The sequence below is a fragment of the Artemia franciscana genome, chromosome 16 (assembly GCF_032884065.1).
Source record: "Artemia franciscana chromosome 16, ASM3288406v1, whole genome shotgun sequence".
NCBI lineage: Eukaryota > Metazoa > Arthropoda > Branchiopoda > Anostraca > Artemiidae > Artemia > Artemia franciscana.
The window spans coordinates 33,116,483-33,137,224 of record NC_088878.1 but is presented as its reverse complement, the minus strand read 5'-3'; the positions used below and the strand labels follow the sequence as shown (position 1 = coordinate 33,137,224).

Below are 20,742 nucleotides of genomic sequence, written 5' to 3'. Positions count from 1 at the left end.
TTTTACTTATGAAAACGTTCGTAAAAAGTTAAAAGTTATAGTTGCCTTTTTAAGTAATCAAAAAATAGGAGGGCAACTAGGTCTCCTCCCTCGCTCCTTTTTTCTCAAAATCTTCCGATTAAAACTGTGAAAAAGCCATTTAGCCCCAAAAAATTAATATGCAAATTTCGTTTTAATTATTTATGTGTGGAAAGCCAAGATCGAACCATGCATTAATTCAAAGACGTCCAGAAATTAAACAAAAAAAACAAGTTTTTTTTAAATGAAAGTAAGGAGCGACATTAAAACTTAAAACGAACAGAAATTACTCCGTATATGAAAGGGGCTTTTCCTCCTCAACGCCCCGCTCTTTACGCTAAAGTTTGACTCTTTCTCTTAACTCTACATTTTAAAACAGTAAAAAACCTTAGCGTAAAGAGCGGGGCGTTGAGGAGAAAAAGCCCCTTTCATATACGGAGTAATTTCTGATCGTTTTAAGTTTTAATGTCGCTCCTTACTTTCACTTAAAAAAGCATTTTTTTTGTTTAATTGTAGATAGGAGCTTGAAACTACAGTAGGATTCTCTGATACGCTGAATCTGGTGGTGTAAATTTCGTTAAGGTTCTATGATTTTTACGGGTTGTTTCCTCCTCACCTGTGCTTCCAAACTTAAGTCTCTAGCCGGCAATCCTTCAATTCGTCGCAATCCAAGTTTCTACCACCAGTCACGACCCGGTAGGGCAACGGGGAGGAAGCTACGGGGTTTCTGCTCCGCCTCAAGGTTTGGCGCTTGACCTAAATCTCTTGACTTGTCTAGTTCTTCACCGTACCGCATTATTAGGTATTTTGGATATTTACATCTACCAAGCTCCAAATACTTTTTACAAAGGCGCAGTCTATGTGTGGTAACACTTTTAAGATGTATACCTCGCTTTGATTTCTTTACTTTCCCCCATGATTTCGGCTTTGTGTGCACAACTTTACTGGAGGCTCCTGACTATTTCTCATTTATAGGTTTCTTCATTGCATTGAAATAATTTATGAAAATTTCACACTCTATTAACAAGCAGCTGATTATACCAGCTTGTCATTTTGGTCTCTGGGGGGTATTATCGGCGATCTGAAAAGATTCTTTCTGGCAACCGACTTGTAAAAATTTCAGGTAGCTGAAAATATTCTAGGGGACTGTTAGAAAACAGGAAAATAAATTGAAAAATGGTTCCAATCATCTTACAGGTTATTGTCTTCTGCTCATGATAGTACCGATTTTGTTCTAAAAGCAATATCCTTTATCGAGTACACTTGCGAAAAAGACCTAGACATTTTCTAAGATTTCTAAGCAATTAGAGGAAATAGAGCAAAATCCTTTCAAACATTTTGTAGCATCTTCAAGAAGCTATGGCCTGATATTAAAAGCGGCATCTTCCGCCAATGAATAATTGAGTACTTTTTAAATATAAATTTTCAATTTAACATGGGATTTTCGAGTTCCATCAGTTCACTTAATCACGGCCTTAATCTAACCTGCTATCTTTCTTGCTAACCTGATGTTGGGACCTTTATTTTTAATTTACTGTATTCTATTCCCTTATTGAAACTAAATTGTTGACTAACAACTCCCGATAGGATTTTCATTTTAAATATTGATATATGTGTCTGTGATTGCGATTGTCATAGTGCCTTGTGGTTAATTCAATAAAATTTTCTGAAGTTCACCTTAAAATTTCCTCCTTAAAAAGTCTTCCTTAAAATTTCCTGAAGTTCTCAACTTTGATGGTTTTGTTGTATTTTGTGAGAGTGAGAGCATATGTATTGTTTGAACCTTGGGTTGGTTTTAAGCATTTTTCCCAAAAGTTTATCTTCTAAGGAATCCACAGATTGAAGTTTTCATGTAGAACTACCCAAATTCGTTAATTTACTGACTATTATATTCCTCTTGTTACATTTTTGTTTCTCAGTATTTACTTAAAACAAAATAAGTTTATGCAATGAAGCCTAGTTGTAAGTCTTCCGATTCTGTTATTCAAATGTAAGATAGGTTCAAAACATGACAATTTTTGTTTTTAGCATATAAATAAGATCATTTTGCGTTACCAGTATTATTGAAACGTACGTTTGTTTCTTCTAGGAATAGAACACGAACAACCTAGTTACATCTTGTTGGATAACAGCGAAGACGTTGTTCTGCTTGAGCCTAATTCCCCTGCTGCTCTAGTGGAAAAAATTAAAGGTTTGTTTGTTTGATTTTTCGCTAACCTGCTAACTTTCTTGTGAACCTGGTGTTGGTATTAATTTCTTATATTTAATTATACTTAAATTAATTTCTTATATTTAATTATATTTAAATTAATTTCTTATATTTAATTCCTTATGGAAACGGAATCCTTCACTTACAACCCCCGACAGGATTTTCCTTTGAACATTTATATATATTTTTTTGGTTGGGATTGATTAGAGAAATTAATTTGCACAATTAATTGATTAGATTGATTAGAGAAAAAAAAAATCCTTGCACAAGACAAGTTTTTCAAAGAAAAGTGAAGAGCTCCATTAAGCCAAGAATGAGCAAAGCGTAATAACTACCACAAATCACTATCAACGAATAAGTGAAACTCAGAACTAACAGAAACTAAAGCAAATAGCCGAGTCAAACTCAAAAAGAGCAAAAATTAACATGAGTAGAGCTGATAACCCCTTCATCCCTTCAGACCAGAACACAATTTGGGCTTTACTGAATAAAACAAACAAAGAAATGACCATGGATTGTCATTTTAACTGAGATATACTGAAATTTCTTCCTTATGGTTTTGAAAATTTTTCATTTATGAAAGTAAGAAAGGTGAAAACATATCAAACGTATTATATTTTTAGTTTTACGGTTGAAAGGTTATTTGACTTAATTTTGCTCATTCTTGGGTTAATGGAGGTCTGTACTGTTCTTTGAAAGAACTGTCTTGTGGAAAAAAATTTTTGAATTGAATTCTGTTTTTTTTTTACATAGTGTTTTTCATGGAAAAAATGATATTGTATATCTTTTCAGTTGTCTTCTATAAGAATCCATTAGGGTTGCTATTTGCAAGTTGGAGAAACTTTTTAAAAAGTTTGACACAAACGACATACTTGACACAAAGAGTATTTTTTTGGCACTTCGCACTAACCAAGTGACATATAGCGATCGCAAATTCTGTCGGTCTGTCTGTCCTGGTTTTGCTACTTTAGGCACTTCCAGGTAAGCTAGGACGATGAAATTTGGCACGCGTATCAGGGACTAGACCAGATTAAATCAGAAATTTTCGTTTCCCCGATTTGACCATATGGGGGGGGGAGTGGGGGGACGGTTAAATTGGAAAAATTAGAAAAAGGAGGTATTTTTAACTTCCGAACGGGTGATCGGATCTTAATGAACTTTTATGTTGGGGAGGACATCGTGTCTCAGAGCTCTTATTTTAAATTCCGACCAGATCAGGTGACATTGGGGGGAGCTGGGGTGGGGAACCTAAAATCTTGGAAAACACTTTAAGTGGAGACATCGGGATGAAACTTGGTGGGAACATAAGCACAAGTCCTAGATATGTGATTGACGTAACCGGAACGGATCCGCTCTCTTTGGGGGAGTTGGGGGAGGGTTAATTCTGAAAAATGAGGTATTTTTAACTTATGAAGGAGCGATCGGATCTTATTGAAATTTGATGTTTCGAAGGATATAGTGTCTCAGAGCTCTTATTTTAAATCCCGACCGTATCCGGTGACATTGGGGGAGTTAGGGGGGAGCCTAAAATCTTGGAAAACGCTTAGAGCCGAGAGATCGGGATGAAACTTGGTGGAAAAAAAATAATCACAAGTCCTAGATACGTGATTGACATTACCGAAACGGATCCGCTCTCTTTGGGGGAGTTAGGGCAAGGGTTAAATTCTGAAAAAAATGAGGTATTTTACGAAGGAGTAATTAATAATTGGCGAAGGAGTAATCAGATCTTAATGAAATTTGATATTTGGAAGGAAATAAGTACAAGCTATAGATACGTGATTGACATACATGGAAAGCATCCCTTCTGTATGGGGGAGCTGCGGGTTGTTAATTTGGAAAAATTGAAAAATTGAGGTATTTTAAACTTTAGAACAGGTGACCGGATCTTAATGAAATTTGATATTTAGAAGGAACTCAAGTCTCACAGCTCTTATTTCAAATACCGACCAGATCTGTTGAGATTGGGAGGAGCGGGAGGGGAAAACCGGAAATCTTGGAAACGTGATTGACGTAACCGGACTGGATCCACTCTCTTTTGGGGAATCAATGGTATTGGATTCAGTGCTTTGGCGAGTTTGGTGCTTCTGGTCGTGCTAGGACGATGAAAATTGGTAGGTGTGTCTGGGAGCTGCACAAATTGTCTTGCTAATGTCGTTTTCCCTGATTTGACCATCTGGGGGGCTGAAGGATTCTTAAAATTTTGCTAGAGCTCCTGCCATATGAGCTCTTGGCTCTTCCAACCTCACAAGTGCCATATGAGCTCTTAGCTCTTGTTTAATTTGATTTTATAGATTCTGGAGTTGACGTGAAAAATAAACTTGATATCATCCCCAAAATAATTCTATCTAAGCTCTTTGACAATGTGGATATACTTACAATCTTTCTATTTATTTAAATTGTAAGAGCAGAAGTAGTAATAGTAGTATCTCCAAAAGTTTCAACTTAAAACCTCAGGCGTTCTCGATATATTGCTGAGGTGTCTTATTGGCAGCCATAAACACAATGTTTTTTTTTATTTATTTTAAATCAAAATCAAATTTTAAAGCATGATGTTCCAGTTGCATAGTTGTGGGGGGCTGACATGCCTAATATCCCTAAAGACATAGTTGCTGGAACACTCTACTATGCTAAACAAAATAGGTGTTTCAATATTTTAACTGGATGTGTTTGGAAAATGAATGGGCTTGAGAGAAGAACTGCCCTCAAATCTCTTGTTACTCTCAAAAAGGGTACCAGCCATTTGAGCTGTAATTGGAGTGCAAGGGGGAGGACTCTCCCCTTCACATATCTAGTAAAAAAAATTTAAACAAGTAAAAACAAAGTAAAATATTTTAAATGTATTTTGTTTTCAGTAAAGTACACATTATGATCTGGTTTTGGGAAGGAATAGGGGTTATCAGCCCCACTCATGTTATTTTTTTCTTCTTTTGAGTTTTACTCGGTTATTTATTGTATGATTTAAATAAACAAAATACATTTAGAATGTTTTAACTTTTTTTACTTTAATAATGTAAAAAGTTATTAAAGCTTTAAGGAATATACATTTGTATATGTATACTAACGATTCACAGCCATTTTTTTTCTTCAATATAGTGCAAATCATGCTCTGGTCTTGAGAAGTTATGTGGATAATAATGATAGATGGTAGTAAGCTCACCTACGCTATGGATGTCAGGTGATTGATTTTTCTTCTAACGATAATTTCGACAGGACCTGTGCCTGTCATCATCAGGTTAATTCAAATTTGAATTAACCTGATGATGACAGCCACAGGTCCTGTCGAAATTATCGTTAGAAGAAAAATCAATCACCTGACATCCATAGCATAGGTAAGCTTATTACCATCTACCATTATTATGTATAAAAGTCAGGTTGGCCTCTGAGAATATAGAAGTTATGTGGGTTGTCAAAGACATAATTTCTAGACCTTTCAACTACACTGATCATTTGGCTATCTAAAACTTTTGATTAGATGTGTTTTGGGAATTGATAGACGTCAGGGGGGGGGGCTTGTTGCCCTCCAATCACTTTTGACTAATAAAAAGGGTACTAAGCACTTTGAATTTTCAATCGAATGAGCCTTTTTCGAAGTTTATACGACAATAAATTGCCATCTCAAAATTTCTATCACATGCTTTCAGGAAAATATGAGGTTTGAGAGGGGGTTATCCATCTTCTGATCACCCTGAATCTTAAATAGGGCACTAGAACTTTTGGTTACCAATCCAACAAGCTCCCTCCGAAGTTTATTTGGTCACCCTTTGGTGACTATATATACCTTTTATGCCCCCAGGGCTTTTTTTTTTTTTTTTTTTTCAGCTTCGTACACATGGATCCGGTGAGATAAGTTTCATAAAGAGTGAATTTCAATTAAAAAAATACAGGTTTCTATGAAAATATCATAACACCTTCTTATATTTAAAGATGAAATGTATAGCTCCCACCTGTATTCTCTTCTGGTTTATTTTTAGTCGATTTTGCTATGAGTTCAAAATTTATTGTCTTTCAGAAGTGGATTAAACTTCAATTGTATAGAACGTACACAAAGCAGCAAACAGAGGTGGAAACAAATCACCTTACCCTTAGTACAGTGGACTAGCAGAAGTAGTAGTAGTAGCATGTACATAGTGCCTTTTGGTTAATTCAACATTCCCCTCAAAATTTTCTGAAAATCTCAACTTTTATGGTTGTTTTATTTTGGGACAGTTAAGCGTATCTATTGTTTGGACTTTGGGCTGTTTTTAAGCATTTTTTCCAAAAGTTTATCTTCTAAGGAATCCACTCATTCAAGTTTTTATGTAAACCTACCCGGATTCGTTAATTTACTGACTATTATATTCCTTTTATTACATTTTTGTTACTCAATATTTACAGAAAACAAAAATAATTGCATGCAATGAAGCCCAGTTGTAATTTTTCGGATTCTGCTATTCGAATGTAAGATAGGTTCTAAACATGACAATTTTCATTTTTAGCATATGATTAAGATCATTATGCGTTATTAGTTATATTGAAACATACGTTAATTTCTTCCAGAGATGGAACACGAACAACCCAGTTGTATCTTATCGCATAACAGCGGAGACATTTTCCAGGTAGAACCTAACCCACTTGCTATTCCAGTGGAAAAAATTAAAGGTTTGTTTTTTGGATTTCTCGCTAACCTGCTAACTATCTTGCAAACCTGGTGTTGGGACCTTATTTTGAAATTCTTATATTTAATTCCTTATGGAAACTGAAGCATGGACAAACAACCCCTGACAGGATTTTCGTTTGAAAATTGATATACATTTTTCTGGTTTAGATCGATTAAACATATTAATCTAAAAAAAAAATTGCACAAGATAGGTTTTTTGAAGAAAAGTAAAGAGCTCCATTAAGCCAAGAATGAGCAAAAATGAAGTCAACTAATCTTTCAAGCGTAGAACTACCACAAATCACTATCAATAAATAAGTGAAACTCAAAACTAAGAGAAATTTCAATAAATAGCCGACTCAAACTTAGAACGAGCAAAAACTAACATAATTAGGGCTGATAACCCCTATTCCTTCTCAAGACCAGAACACAATTTGCGCTGTACTGAAAAAAAAAAACCATGGATTCTCAGTTTAATTGAGATATACTGACATTTCTTTCTTAAGGTTTTGACAATTTTTCGTTTATGAAAGTAAGAAGGATGAAAACATTTCAAACGTATTTTGTTTTTAGTTTTACGGCTGAAAGATTGCTTGACTTAATTTTTGCTGATTCTTGGGTTAATGGAGCTTTTTACTTTTCTTAGGAAAAATTGTCCTTTGGAAAAAGTTTATTTATATTATTTCCTGTTTGTTATTTATTAACATAGTCTTTTTCATGAAAAGAATAATATTTTATATATTTTCAGTTGTCTTCTATAAAAATCCGTAGTATGGGTTGCTATTTGTAAGTTGGATAAACTTTTCAACAGTTTTTAATCGTGATACAAACAGCATTTTTAAATTTAATTTTATAGCTTCTGAAGTTGACCTAAAAAATTAAACTTAATATCATTCCCAAAAGATTCTATCTATGCTCTTTGACAGCGTGGATACATTCACAATCTTTTTGTTTATTTAAATTGTAAGAGCAGCAGTAGTAATAGTAGTATCACCAAAAGTTTCAACTTAAAACCCCCAGTCCTTCTCGGTATATTGCTGAGATGTCTCATTTGCAGTCATAAACACAATGCCTTTTGATTTGTTTTAAAGCAAAATCTAGTTTTAAAACATGATGTTCCAATTGCATAGTTTTGGGGGGTTGACATGCCTAAAATCCCTAAAGACATAGCTGCTGGACCGCTCTACTATGCTAAACAAAATGTTGTTTCAATATTTTGACTGAATGTGTTTGGAAAATAAATAGGCTTGAGAAAAGAACTGCTTGCCCTCCAATCTCTTGTTATTCTTAAAAAGGGCACCAGCCACTTGTGTTGTAATTGGAGTGCAAGGGGGAGGACTCCCCCCTTCATATATCTAGTAAAACAATTTTAACAAGTAAAAACAAAGTGAAAACATTTTAAATGTATTTTTTTTCAGTAAAGTGCAAATTATGATCTGGTTTTGAGAGTGCATGGGGGTTGTCAGCCCTACTCATGTTAATTTTTGCTCCTTTTGGGTTTGACTCGGATATTTATTATATGATTTTAATAAACAAAATACATTTCAAGTGTTTTAACCATTTTTTTATGCTTAATAAACAGAAAATAGTTGAAACCTCAAACAATATATATCAGTATATGTATTCTACACTGACAATACACAGCCATTTTTTCTTTAGTATAGTGCAAATCATGTTCTGGTCTTAAGAAAGTATGTGGGTTGTCAAAGACATAATTTCCAGGCCTCTCAACTACATTGAACAAAATGGCTATCTGAACATTTTGATTTGATGCGTTTTGGGAATTGATGGGCGTGAGGGGAGCTCATTGCCCACCAATCACTTTTGACTAATAAAAAGGGCACTAGCCCTTTCATTCAAGTGAGCCTTTTTCAAAGTTTCTAAGACAACGACTAACCATCTCAAAATGTCTATCGCATGCATATCGGGAAGGATTGGGAGGGGGTTATCCACCCTCTAATCACCCTGAATCTCAAAAAAGGCACTAGAACTTCTGATTAACAATCCAACGACATCTCTCAGAGTTTTATATGGTCACTCTTTCTATATAAACCTTTTATGCCCCCAGCATAACTTACCTTGCCCTGAAGGCTGTGGGGGGGGGGGGTTGCCATCCTCAAAGTCATAATTTCCGGTTCTTTCAATTATGTTGAAGAAAATGACTATCTCCAAATTTTGATTGGATGTGTTTGGGGAAATGGTGGGTTTGGTAGGGGATTAGTTGCTCTCCAATCACTTTTGACTATTGAAAAGGGCACCGGCCCTTTCAATTTTTAATCGAATGAGCTGTTTTTGAAGTTTCTACGACAACAAATAACCATATCAAAATTTCTATCAGATACATTTGGAGAAACTACGAGGTGTGGGAGGGGGTTTAGTTGCCCTCCCATCACTTTTGACTATGAAAAAGGGCACTGACCCTTTCACCCTTTCATCTGAATTTCAACCATCCATTCTAACCGTTTCATTCGAATGAGCCCTTTTTCAAATTCTTACGACAAAAGCTTCCGTCAATCGATTGACGGAATTGTCAAATCTTGTGCTTCCCTAAAAAGTGTAAGATAATCATCTCTATTCTTCCCATTTATAAGGCTGTTAAGTGGATCTTGGTCTTACGAATTTGGAGTAGTTTGTCTACGTTATTGTAGAAAATAAAACCCTACTTACAAGAAATCTAAAATTAGAAAACAAACCTGACAGATCTTAGCTAATCCTTCTTTTTGAAACATTAATACTTGTCTTTTCTTTTGGCATTTTTTTTATATATTTGACCCAGTAATTGGGCCTCAGTCTTTATCTGGCAAAGGCTTTAGAAACACTTTTCATTTCATGAAGTTAGGGTTTTATAAAATTAAGAGAACATAGAAATTTGTAGGCTTTTTTGCGTGTATGCATCGGATTTAGAAGCTTCTTTGCTCAATCGATCGACGTGTGCCTTAATAAACCCTTCAGTCTTGACAAAAGTTAAATTCAAGTTTAATTTTAACTCACGGCCAGATTTCTAGTTTCAGTTCAAAGTCAGGTAGTGAATAAATGAAATAAATGAATAAATGAAATGAAATTTGATTGTTTAGCATCTTAGATGAAAATGGCAGCAAAATGAATGAATTTTTAGAGATTTTGAGAGTTCAGGGTTCAAGAGTAGGTTTGAATCATGTTGCAAATATTTTGAAGAAGTACCATGTCCAAAATAGGAAATTAGCAAAGAAATATCATGAAAAAAAGAAAAAAAAAGTTTATTCTACAAGTGTATCTGAACAATCAAAGAAAAAGATTCACAAAAAAAAAACGCAATGTTAGGCTTGATATTAATGTCTCAATTCATGTACATTTGTATCAATAAGTGTCGTCGCAGTTTTTGTAATATTTCAATGCGCCTAACAAAACACCAAAAGGCAGAACAGTACAATTCTTTCATCAACTGTCAGAAAAGGCTTCAATTGCTCTAAAACTCGTTTGATTTGCGAAGGGTTTTTGAAAATCAATGAATTTTGATTTCGAACCAAGTATTTTTTTTTCAGATTTTTCCGTTTTTTACAATTTCCTTTTCTTTTATATTATCTTTTGTAAGTAATCGCTGTCCTCAAGCTGAAGTTTTGAAAAAACTCACAACTTGTAAGTTTTGGAATACTTAGAATTGATAAATCTCACAAAGCTCCTTCAAATGCAAAAAACTCAATTTTAGAATATTACTGCAACACCTAATTAGTGCAACACCAATTAGTGTACCTAATTAGTGCACCACTAATTAATGCACCTAATTAGTGCACCACTAATTAATGCACCTAATTAGTGCACCAACGCCTAATTAGTGCACCACCAATTAGTGCACCTAACATGGTGCACTCGTTCCTTATAGAATTCTGCTCAGTTTTTTAGGATTACAGTCATGGCAGCGCCAGTTCTAATATGCTTAGTCTATATAGCATTGTGCACTTCATTTTAAAACGTTAGGGACCAGAGTTTATCCATGAAATGAAACGTGGTTACAACTCTAAGGACCAGAGTTTATCCATGAAATGAAATATTACAATGAATGAGATACACTTTTATAGCACTCAAATTAAAAAAGTTGTCCCTATTGTATAAGTTAAATTTTTTTATTATTTTGTGCCGTAGTTCTCTTGTGGGAAATTTGAGAATCGAAAAAAGGTGATAAATTGAAAATAAATAAAAGAAAATAAATTGAAATAATTTGCTGGAAAAGTGTATTGTTTTAACTTAAAATTTATTTTTTTAATTAAAAAAGTGAAATAAAATTTTGAACTGATGGTCTATCGGCAATATCATTGTATATTAAATATTTAGTTTAGTTTTATTGGTTCTTTCCAAGACTGTTCAAGATCGAGCTTGATTTGCATATTCAGTTTCAATTTTACTCGTTTTAAGATCTATTTTTTCCCTAATATTAATAACACTTATATATTAACATGGTGACCACCGTGGTCAAATGTGGTGACATAATAGGGCATCGTCCTTTTCTTTATTGTTCTGACACTGCTAGTTTTTGTTTTTGACTGGTAGATTGACTTATTACTTTTTTCAACTCATCTTTGTTCGATTTAAATATATGATTTTCCGGGTCCCCAATGTACATGTTTATATTAAAATCTATGTAATTTAGATAAATTAGCAGATACAGTCTGTCATGCATATACATCAGCAGATACAGTCTAGTATAACTTCAGAATACTACTCATGTGGAAAAATACGAAAGGTGTTATGTGACAAATCATTCCAAAAGTGTTTTTCATCGATTTTACCAAAATCAGGCACGCCCGATCGTTTGGTTTAATCAGAATAAACGTTCCTCTTTTCGTTCTCGAAATATTTTGAATTTTATAATCTACTCTAAACGTGCTCCAGCCAAGTTTTGTCCAGTTGTGTAGATCAAAAGCGTCAAGTGCACGACTATTCCACAGCCGGGAAGTTTGTTACATAAAACCCACCATGAGACGGCCTTAAAGACACGATTGGTGCTCGAGAGGGAAACGCAAGCATATTTTCCAAAACACTTTTTTCTTCTCCTGAACATTTTGCAACATGCTACTTAGCGCCTTTCGTATTGTCACTGTCGGAATGCTTATGTACTTTTTGTTTATTTTGTTCTTCAGACTATTTTTTATTCCTGATGTCTTAGTATTTATCCTAGTTGACTTGGAACTTTTTGGGCTCTATCTCAATAGCCTGTGTGCATAGTTGGAGTATTTGAAGCCAATTTTGTATCTTTGTACACTTTGTACACTTTTTTTTTGTACACAATTTTGTTTTTGTAAACAATTTTGTACACTTTGTGTTTGGGTTTTTGGTGCTTCTTAGCAATTTCTTTTTATATCTATTTGATAATTAACAACAGATATGAGAAGAGATCTATTTAAAGCAAATGAACAAAAATGAAAATATAAATATTCATTTGCATTCTTTTGAAAAGACTTCAATGGTGTATGTTGGGCCCCTGGCCCTAATTATCAGATAAATGTACTTTTCATTGTTTAAAATTATTCCTTCTAAATTCATTGAACCCTAGCTGTAGCAATTAACTAAAAATATTTTTTCCTTTCTTTTATCTCCCATATATATATATTTTTTTTTGCCAAAACGTACTGGACGTCTGTTAAAAATTTGTTAACTAGCTAGTATCCGAAAATTCAGGTTGAGTGTGAATCATTGTGCAGGCTAGACAAGTATTTTCAACTGTCTAAGAGGGTGTGGTCACGAGAAGAATAAGCCTTTCATTCAGCTGCTGGAGTCAAACAGTTCGTGGTAACGAACTGTTAAGGAGCGACCCGGCTCAATAGTAAACGAAACTCTACAAAACGGAATTTTGATGCTAAAATATACATCAAAAGAATTGGATTTTCATGCTGATTTTAAATATATAAGTTTCATCAAATTTAATCTTTGTCATCAAAAGTTACGAGCCTGAGAAAATTTGCCTTATTTTGGAAAATAGGGGGAAACAACCCCTAAAAGTCATAGAATCTTAACGAAAATCACACCATCACATTCGGCGTATCAGAGAACCCTATAGCAAAAATTTCAAGCTCCTATCTACAAAAATGTGGAATTTCGTATTTTTTGCCAGAAGACAAATCACGGGTGCGTGTTTATTTGTTTGTTTGTTTGTTTTTTTTCCCCAGGGGTCATCGTATCGACCAAGTGGTCCTAGAATGTCGCAAGAGGGCTCATTCTAACGGAAATGAAAAGTTCTAGTGCCCTTTTTAAGTGACCAAAACAATTGGAGGGCACCTAGGCCCCCTCCCACGCTCATTTTTTCTCCAAAGTCAACGGATCAAAATTTTGAGATAGCCATTTTTTTCCGCATAGTCTAAAACCATAATAACTATGTCTTTGGGAATGACTTACTCCCCCATAGTCCCTGGGGGAGGGACTGCAAGTTACAAACTTCGACCAGTGTTTACATATAATAATGGTTATTGGGAAGTGTACAGACCTTTTCAGGGGGATGTTTTTTGGTTTTGGGGGTGGGGTTGTGGGTTTGAGGGGAGGGGGCTATGTGGGAGGATCTTTCCTTGGAGAAATATGTCATGGGGGAACAGAAATTCAATGAAAAGGGCGCAGGATTTTCTAAAATTACTATAAAAAAACAATGAAAAAATAAACATGAAAACGTTTTTTCAATTGAAAGTAAGGAGTAGCATTGAAACTTAAAACGAACAGAGATTATTTCGCATATGAGGGGTTCTAAAAATACTTAAGCATAAAGAGCGAGGTATTTAGGGGGAGATAAATACCTCGCTCTTTATGCTATAGTGTTTTTAGTAATTTCAACTATTTATTCTACGGCCTTTCTGATTCAGGGGTTTTTCTTAAAGAATTGGGACAAAACTTACGATTTAGTGTAAAGAGCGGGGTATTAACGAGGGTACAAACCCCTCATATACATAATAAAAATTTAAGAATATAAAAGTTTGTTACGTAAGTTAATTCTTAAGTTACGTATATTTTTTACTAATAAAAACATTCGTTAAAAATTAAAATCTATAGTTGCCTTTTTATGTAACCGAAAAATTGCAGGGCAACTAGGCCTCTTTCCCTACTCTTTATCTCTCCAAATCGTTTGATCAAAACTAAGAGAAGGCTATTTAGCCAAAAAAGGAATTAATATACAAATTTCATTTTAATAATTGATGTGTGGAGAACCAAAATCAAACATGCATTAATTCAAAAACGTTCAGAAATTACATAAAAAAACTAGTTTTTTTTAACTGAAAGTAAGGAGCGACATTAAAACTTAAAACGAACAGAAATTACTCCGTATATGAAATGGGTTGTCCCCTCCGCAATCCCTCGCTCTTTACGCTAAAGTTTGTCTCTTTGCCACAATTCTGTTTTTAAAACAATTAAAAGCTTTAGCGTAAAGAGCGAGGGATTGCGGAGGGGACAACCCATTTCATATACGGAGTAATTTCTGTTCGTTTTAAGTTTTAATATCGCTCCTCACTTTCAGTTAAAAAAACTAGTTTTTTTTTATGTAATAGCTTAAAAGCATCCACCTATGGCGCTCATGGTTCAGCACCTCATGGGCTGTTTATCGTGTATATTCATACTTTTTTTCATTTTGAATGTCTTTTGATTTGTAAATTTATATAATTACTATTTTCTTTATAATTACGTATTTACTATTTATAGTAAATTTATATAATTTACTTCTTATATAAATTTATTACCATTTTCAATTGCATGCGCTTCGTTCTTCTCACATAAGTTATAGGTTTTGAGAAGTTTGATATCATCTTACCTCAGGAAGTAATTTATCTGTAATTGGTGTATCTTTTACAAGAAAAGATATTTGGAGAATGACTCTAAAGATTGAGCCGATTTTTTTAGTATAGACAAGATTACTGGCTTGGTTATTTTGGAAGATTATCTTCTCGCCAACCTAGCCTAGATCGCGATGGTCTCGGTGGCAAATCGTACTGCAATCAATAGGAGGGGAAACAAATAGGTCACATCAACATAAGTTTTTGGCTGCCCCAGCCCAATTTGAAATGGGTGTCGTCATTGTTTCTTGAAAAAAGATGGTAATTTTATGCTAATCCCCGTTTCTCTTTTCAATTAAGTGGTAGGAAACAATGATGTATATATATTTTTTAGAGCAATTCACCAAAAGAAAGCTGAGACCATTTATTTAACAATTTAACTTGAATTTCTTCTTTCTTATACCCAGCATCTTTGTTTATTTTTCTGGAACTAGCAATTCAGCTTGGCGGAAGGTGTCCGAGTAATGCATGGTGTGTTAAGGCGTGATGACCGTGAGTATCAATAATCCTGAGCTTGAAGTTAGGGTAAGTTCAAAGGAACCTCGTCGACCTGAAAAAGAGAAATTAAAGTAAATCAGATTGTAAGTAAATTTTCTTTTCAGTTACAATAAGTAAAGCTACCTGGGCTTTTACAACAGACGTAACAACTTACCATACTATGTTCGTAAAGGTTATAGGTGGTATTAAACTTGAACTGAAAGCTAACTTATTACGGTAAAGTCTATGTTTAAGGTGTTTAATTGTGAGATATGTTTGTGGTCTTCAGAATGCAATCTAAGACATTTTGTCTCGAGATGGAAAGACTTACGGATGAGAAAAAACTTTCATTTTTTCCCCGGAAGCGAACTTCTCCTTTCATTTTTCTTCTGGTCTACTCTTCACAGAACTAAATTAGAAAATTAGGAATTTTTGTGAACTTTTTCTCTCTAATAATCTAATCTAAAAATCTAAAAATCGTCCATGGTTGCACATGAGATTCATTGTCATTGTCACTTGAATGCGGCCGAATAAAGTGCAAGCCAAAAGGGCAGGAGCCTTTTTGGCCATAATTATTTCAATTGCACATTCTTTATTCCAGTTTGGCCAAGTTATCGTGGTGTTATGGGCTCTCTTTTTTTACCTTCCCTCTTTATTTATGTATATATTTTTGGTAGTTTAAAATTACTGTCGCATTTAATCTAGATAAGGGTTACTATTCCTGAATCAGTTTTGGAAGCTTGTTCTAGCAGTGTCCTTCTTGCACCAAGTCTTTGTTTCAAAACTTGCTTCAAAGCGAGCTTCCTCTGGGTTGATCACTGAGCTTCCTATGGCATAAAATTTTCCCCGTGTGTTATCTTAATTATGTTAATTTTTTTATTTGTTAAAAAAATTGACACTAGCTTTTCTGAAAATGTTAGAAAAACCATTCAACTTCTCCCGGATTGTGCCTGAGATAGATATATTCAGATTTAAAAAGTACTTTTTTAGAAAGATTTTAAAAAAGTACTTCATTGTCCTTTGATAGTACTACTTAATTACATAAGTCCTTCATCATTAGGAACTACGAGTTTTGTTTTTTTCTGATTAAACAGAGCAGAATTTTATTTCTCTAGTTGAGAAAAGGACACTTTTTGAAAAGTTTCTAGTATACCTGCTTGGAAAAGGTTAAAAAGTAGCTCAAAAGAAGTATAAATTAATCATTTGACAACTTTGGAAGTTTATTGCTATGCTAACTGCCTTGATAGAAATCTTTACCGACACAGGATACATTTTATGTAGGTTGTGTGTGCATTGAATAGACTGCGTTTTTATTAACAATTAGTAGTAGAAAATAAGTTTTCTTTATTTTAAACTAGCCTCTTGTTAGCTTTTAGAACTGTTGACATATTTAAGATCCTCTGTATATTCTTACCAAATTTGAATAGGAAGCTCCCTGTGGTATCCGAAAGATTTTCTAATGGTTCTTTTGTCTTTGAGGCTGTCAATCGTCTCTGAGAGACACAAAATGACATCTATGTTATCGATCGTTTTCAACAGAATACACCAAATTTTTGCTGCTGCTACTTTCACCCTGACTCAATTGATTATTCTATCTGTGTATTTTCTTAGCATAAAAAAGTTGAACGATAAGCGAGAGAAGCTGTAGATTCCAATAATATATTGTTGATTGAATACTCCTTCATCTTTTTTCTTAATTCCCATAATATTTTTTATTGGATATTCCTTTATCTTTTTAATTATATTCTTATATTCCTTTTCCTATTTAGATGCGTCGAGTTCTTCAGTTTCTCGTTTAGATGGTCTAAAGCAACTAATTGGTGGAGACATAAATCCAACCGTTGTGCTAGAAAAGTTAAGACGACAATTTATAGAAGAAGTAACAGCTGGTATATGGCGTTGTGGCTCTTGTGGTAAAACAGAGACCTCTTTTTTGATGTTAGATCTTCACGAAAACACAGGTTGTGAGGAATTGTCACGAATAGAGTGTGACATGTGCCCAGTAGTAACTAATGACTACTTCAGTTTTGTTGCTCATTTTATAGAACATAAAATGGGAAGGAAAAAAAAGTGTCCCATCTGTTTACATGAAAGTATTGATGATATGAAGCAGCACTTAGTTTTACAGGGTCATTATGTACCAAAAGTAGCTGAATTAGACTTACAAATGAATACTTTGCTAGTTCTTCCCCAGAAACTGTCAAAAAGTACTAGCTTACAGACACAAATGACAGTCCACAATAGTGAAAAACTACACGAGTGCAATATATGTAAGAAGAGTTTTTCTTCAAAGCAGTATTTGGGTGTGCATCAAAGAAGACACAGTGGAGAAAAACCATTTGAGTGTAAAATATGCAAGAAAACTTTTGCCAATAAGCACACAAGGAATGCTCACCTAAGAATTCATAATGGCCAGAAACCATTTGGGTGTAAAATATGTGGGAAAACTTTTACTTTTCAGCAGAGCAGGAACATTCATTTAAGAATTCACTCTGGCGATAAACCTTACAAATGCTCAGTATGTAGTAAGAAGTTTACTCAAATTCATCACTTAAAAAACCACATGACCAACCACAACGGTGAAAAACAATATGAGTGTAATATATGTAAAAAGAGTTTTTCTTTAAAGCAGTATTTGGTTGTGCATCAAAGAAGACACAATGGGGAAAAACCATTTGTGTGTAATATATGTAAGAAGAGATTTTCTTCAAAGCAGTCTTTGAATGTGCATGAAAGAACGCATAGTGGAGAACAACCGTTTGCGTGTAATATATGTAAGAAAAGTTTTTCTTCAAAACAGTACAGGAATATTCATTTAAGAATTCATTCTGGAGATAAACCTCATAAATGCTTAGTCTGTAGTAAGAAGTTTAATCACATAGGGAACTTAAAACGCCACATGACCACCCACATTGGTGAAAAGCGACATGAGTGTAGTATTTGTAAGAGGAGTTTTTCTTCAAAGCAATATTTGAGTGAGCATCAAAGAAGACACAGTGACAAAAAAGTGGAGAAGATGCGGGAAAAAAGTGGAGAAGATGCGGGAAAAAAGTGGAGAAGATGCGGGAAAAAAGTGGAGAAGATGCGGGAAAAAAGTGGAGAAGATGCGGGAAAAAAGTGGAGAAGATGCGGGAAAAAAGTGGAGAAGATGCGGGAAAAAAGTGGAGAAGATGCGGGAAAAAAGTGGAGAAGATGCGGGAAAAAAGTGGAGAAGATGCGGGAAAAAAGTGGAGAAGATGGAGAAGAATATGCGGGAAAACCTTTACTTACTAGAATATTTAAATAAATACTATGATAAACAAGAATTTTCACCTAATAATCGATTCTGATGAAAACCCCACACGCGCTCTATTGGCAGTAAAAACTTTAGCCTAAAGTATAGCTTGAAGAAACACATTACTATCATCCATCCTGGTGAATTATCCAACTAGTGTTTAGTTTGTAACTAAAGTATCGATCAAGAGGGTCAAACATGACTTGACAAACATATAACTTATATGACAAACATATAACTTGAAAAAACATGATTATTGTCCATTTTGGTGAAGTATCCAACTAGTGTGTCGTTTGCAATTAAAATATTGATCGAGAGAATAAAGCATTTGCTTACCATATAATATATATTAGAAACATGTAACTTGAAGAAACACTTGACTATCATCCATTCTGGTAAATTAGATAAAAAAACTAAGTTTGACTCTTTCTCTTAACTCTACTTTTTAAAACAGTTAAAAAATTTAGCGTAAAGAGCGGGGCGTTGGGGAGGAAAAGCCCCTTTCATATAAGGAGTAATTTCTGTTCGTTTTAAGTTTTTAATGTCGCTCTTTACTTTCAGTTAGAAAAACTTTTTTTATTTAATTTCTGGACCTTTTTGAATTAATGCAATGTTTTGACCTTGGCTCTCCGCACATAAGTAATTAAAATGAAATTTATATATTTTTTTGGGGGGGGGGGAGGGGGGGCTAAATGGCTTTCTCATAGTTTTAATCGGAAGATTTTGAGAAAAAAGGAGCCAGGGAGGAGGCCTTATCGCCCTCTAATTTTTTGATTACTTAAAAAGGCAACTAGAACTTTTATTTTTTTTTAAGAACGTTTTCTTTAGTAAAAAATATACGTAACTTACGAATTAACTTACGTAACGAACTTCTATATTCGTATGTTTTTATTGCGTAGAAGAGGGAGCTCACCCCCTCGTCAATGCCTCGCTTTTTACATTAAAGTTTAAATTTTGTCCTAATTCCTTAAACTTTTTCATATATATTTTTTCATTGTTTTTTTAAATAATGTTAGAAAATCCAACGCCTCCTTCGTTGAAATTTTCTTCCCCCATGATAAATTCCTCCATGGAAAGATCGTCCCCTGTACCCCCCTCAACTTCTCCCCAAACCAAAAAAATCCCCCTGGAAACGTCTCTATACTTCCCAATAACCATTACTATACGTAAACATAGGTCAAAGTTAGTAACTTCCAGCCCCTCCCACGGGCATTGTGGGGGAGTAAGCCGTCCCCAAAGACATAGTTATTAGGTTTTTCGACTATGGTGAATAAAATGACTGTCTCTGAATTTTGATCTGGTGACTTTGGGAAAAAATGAGCGTGGGAGGGGGCTTAGATGCCGTCTAACTTTTTGGTCACTTAAAAAGAGCACTAGAACTTTTAATTTCCATTAGAATGAGCCCTCTCCTGACATTCTAGGACCACTGAGTCGATGGGATCACCCCTTAAAAAAAATAAAAAATATATACAAGCATCCGTGATCTGTCTTCTGGCAAAAAATGTGAAATTCCGCATTTTTGTAGATAGGAGCTTGAAACTTCTATAATACAAGTTTCTGGTACGCTGAATCTGATGGTGTGATTTTCGTTAAGATTTTATGCCTTTTAGGGGGTGTTTCCCCCTATTCTCTAAAATGAGGCAAATTGGGTCAGGCTCATAACTTTTGATGGGTAAGACCGACCTTGATGAAACTTATATATTTAAAATCAGCATTGAAGTGCGATTCTTTTTATGTAACTATCGGTATCAAAATTCCATTTTTTAGAGTTTCGGTTACTATTCAGCCGGGGCGTTCCTTGCTACAGTTTGTTACCACGAACTGTTTGAAATCTTATATGATTTTCAATTCATGTTTTGCCCCCTTGATCAACACTTTAATGCTAACTAAATCCTAGTTGGATAATATGCCAAACATATAACTTGAAAAAATACATATAACTGGAAAAAAGCAAACATAAATAAACAAAAAATATAAAATAAACAAATAAATAAACAAAAAAAATGCATTCTGCTGAATAATAATGACTGTGTCATGTCTGAGAAGAGTTTGAAGACATACTATCTGAGTTGAATATTTGAAGAAGAACTTTAACTATTAAATTAAAAATAAATGTTTATATTAGATCCCATTTTGCTCATAACTCCACAAGCGCTTATTTTTCAGGAAAAACTTATAGTCTAAGGGTGAATGAAAAGAAAGCATGACCATCGGTTGTGTCGTAAGAAGAGTTTTCCTTCAAATAAGCATTCATATTTCCTTCAAACTCTTTGTTTGTAAAATATGCTGAAAATCTTCAACTTTCAATCAGAATGTGAGTTGAATTAAGTATCCTTGAAACTGA

General features: G+C 34.2%; 2 protein-coding genes across 2 annotated transcripts in view; both read left to right on the top strand.

The window, feature by feature from the left end:
* Positions 1-11,540, top strand: part of LOC136036829 (uncharacterized) — a 53,672-nt gene extending 42,132 nt beyond the window's left edge. Inside the window, exons 8-10 of the mRNA XM_065719161.1 lie at positions 2,108-2,209; positions 6,764-6,865; positions 11,488-11,540. Coding sequence (XP_065575233.1) covers positions 2,108-2,209; positions 6,764-6,865; positions 11,488-11,540 — 257 coding nt within the window. The remainder of the gene's footprint in view (positions 1-2,107; positions 2,210-6,763; positions 6,866-11,487) is intronic.
* Positions 11,541-14,555: 3,015 nt separating this feature from the next.
* LOC136037359 (zinc finger protein OZF-like) lies at positions 14,556-18,429 on the top strand. Its single transcript, XM_065720064.1, has 2 exons — positions 14,556-15,139; positions 16,894-18,429. The coding sequence occupies exons 1-2, from the start codon at positions 15,112-15,114 to the stop codon at positions 18,408-18,410; spliced, it is 1,545 nt and encodes a 514-aa protein (XP_065576136.1). The 5' UTR covers positions 14,556-15,111; the 3' UTR covers positions 18,411-18,429.
* The last annotated feature ends 2,313 nt before the right edge of the window (positions 18,430-20,742 follow it).

Bases quoted from the DNA above. Each gene is read 5' to 3' on its own strand.
- LOC136037359 (XM_065720064.1), top strand. From the start codon at position 15,112: ATGCATGGTGTGTTAAGGCGTGATGACC. The intron at 15,140-16,893 runs GTGAGTATCAAT...TTTCCTATTTAG, and splicing joins TGTGTTAAGGCGTGATGACC to ATGCGTCGAGTTCTTCAGTT.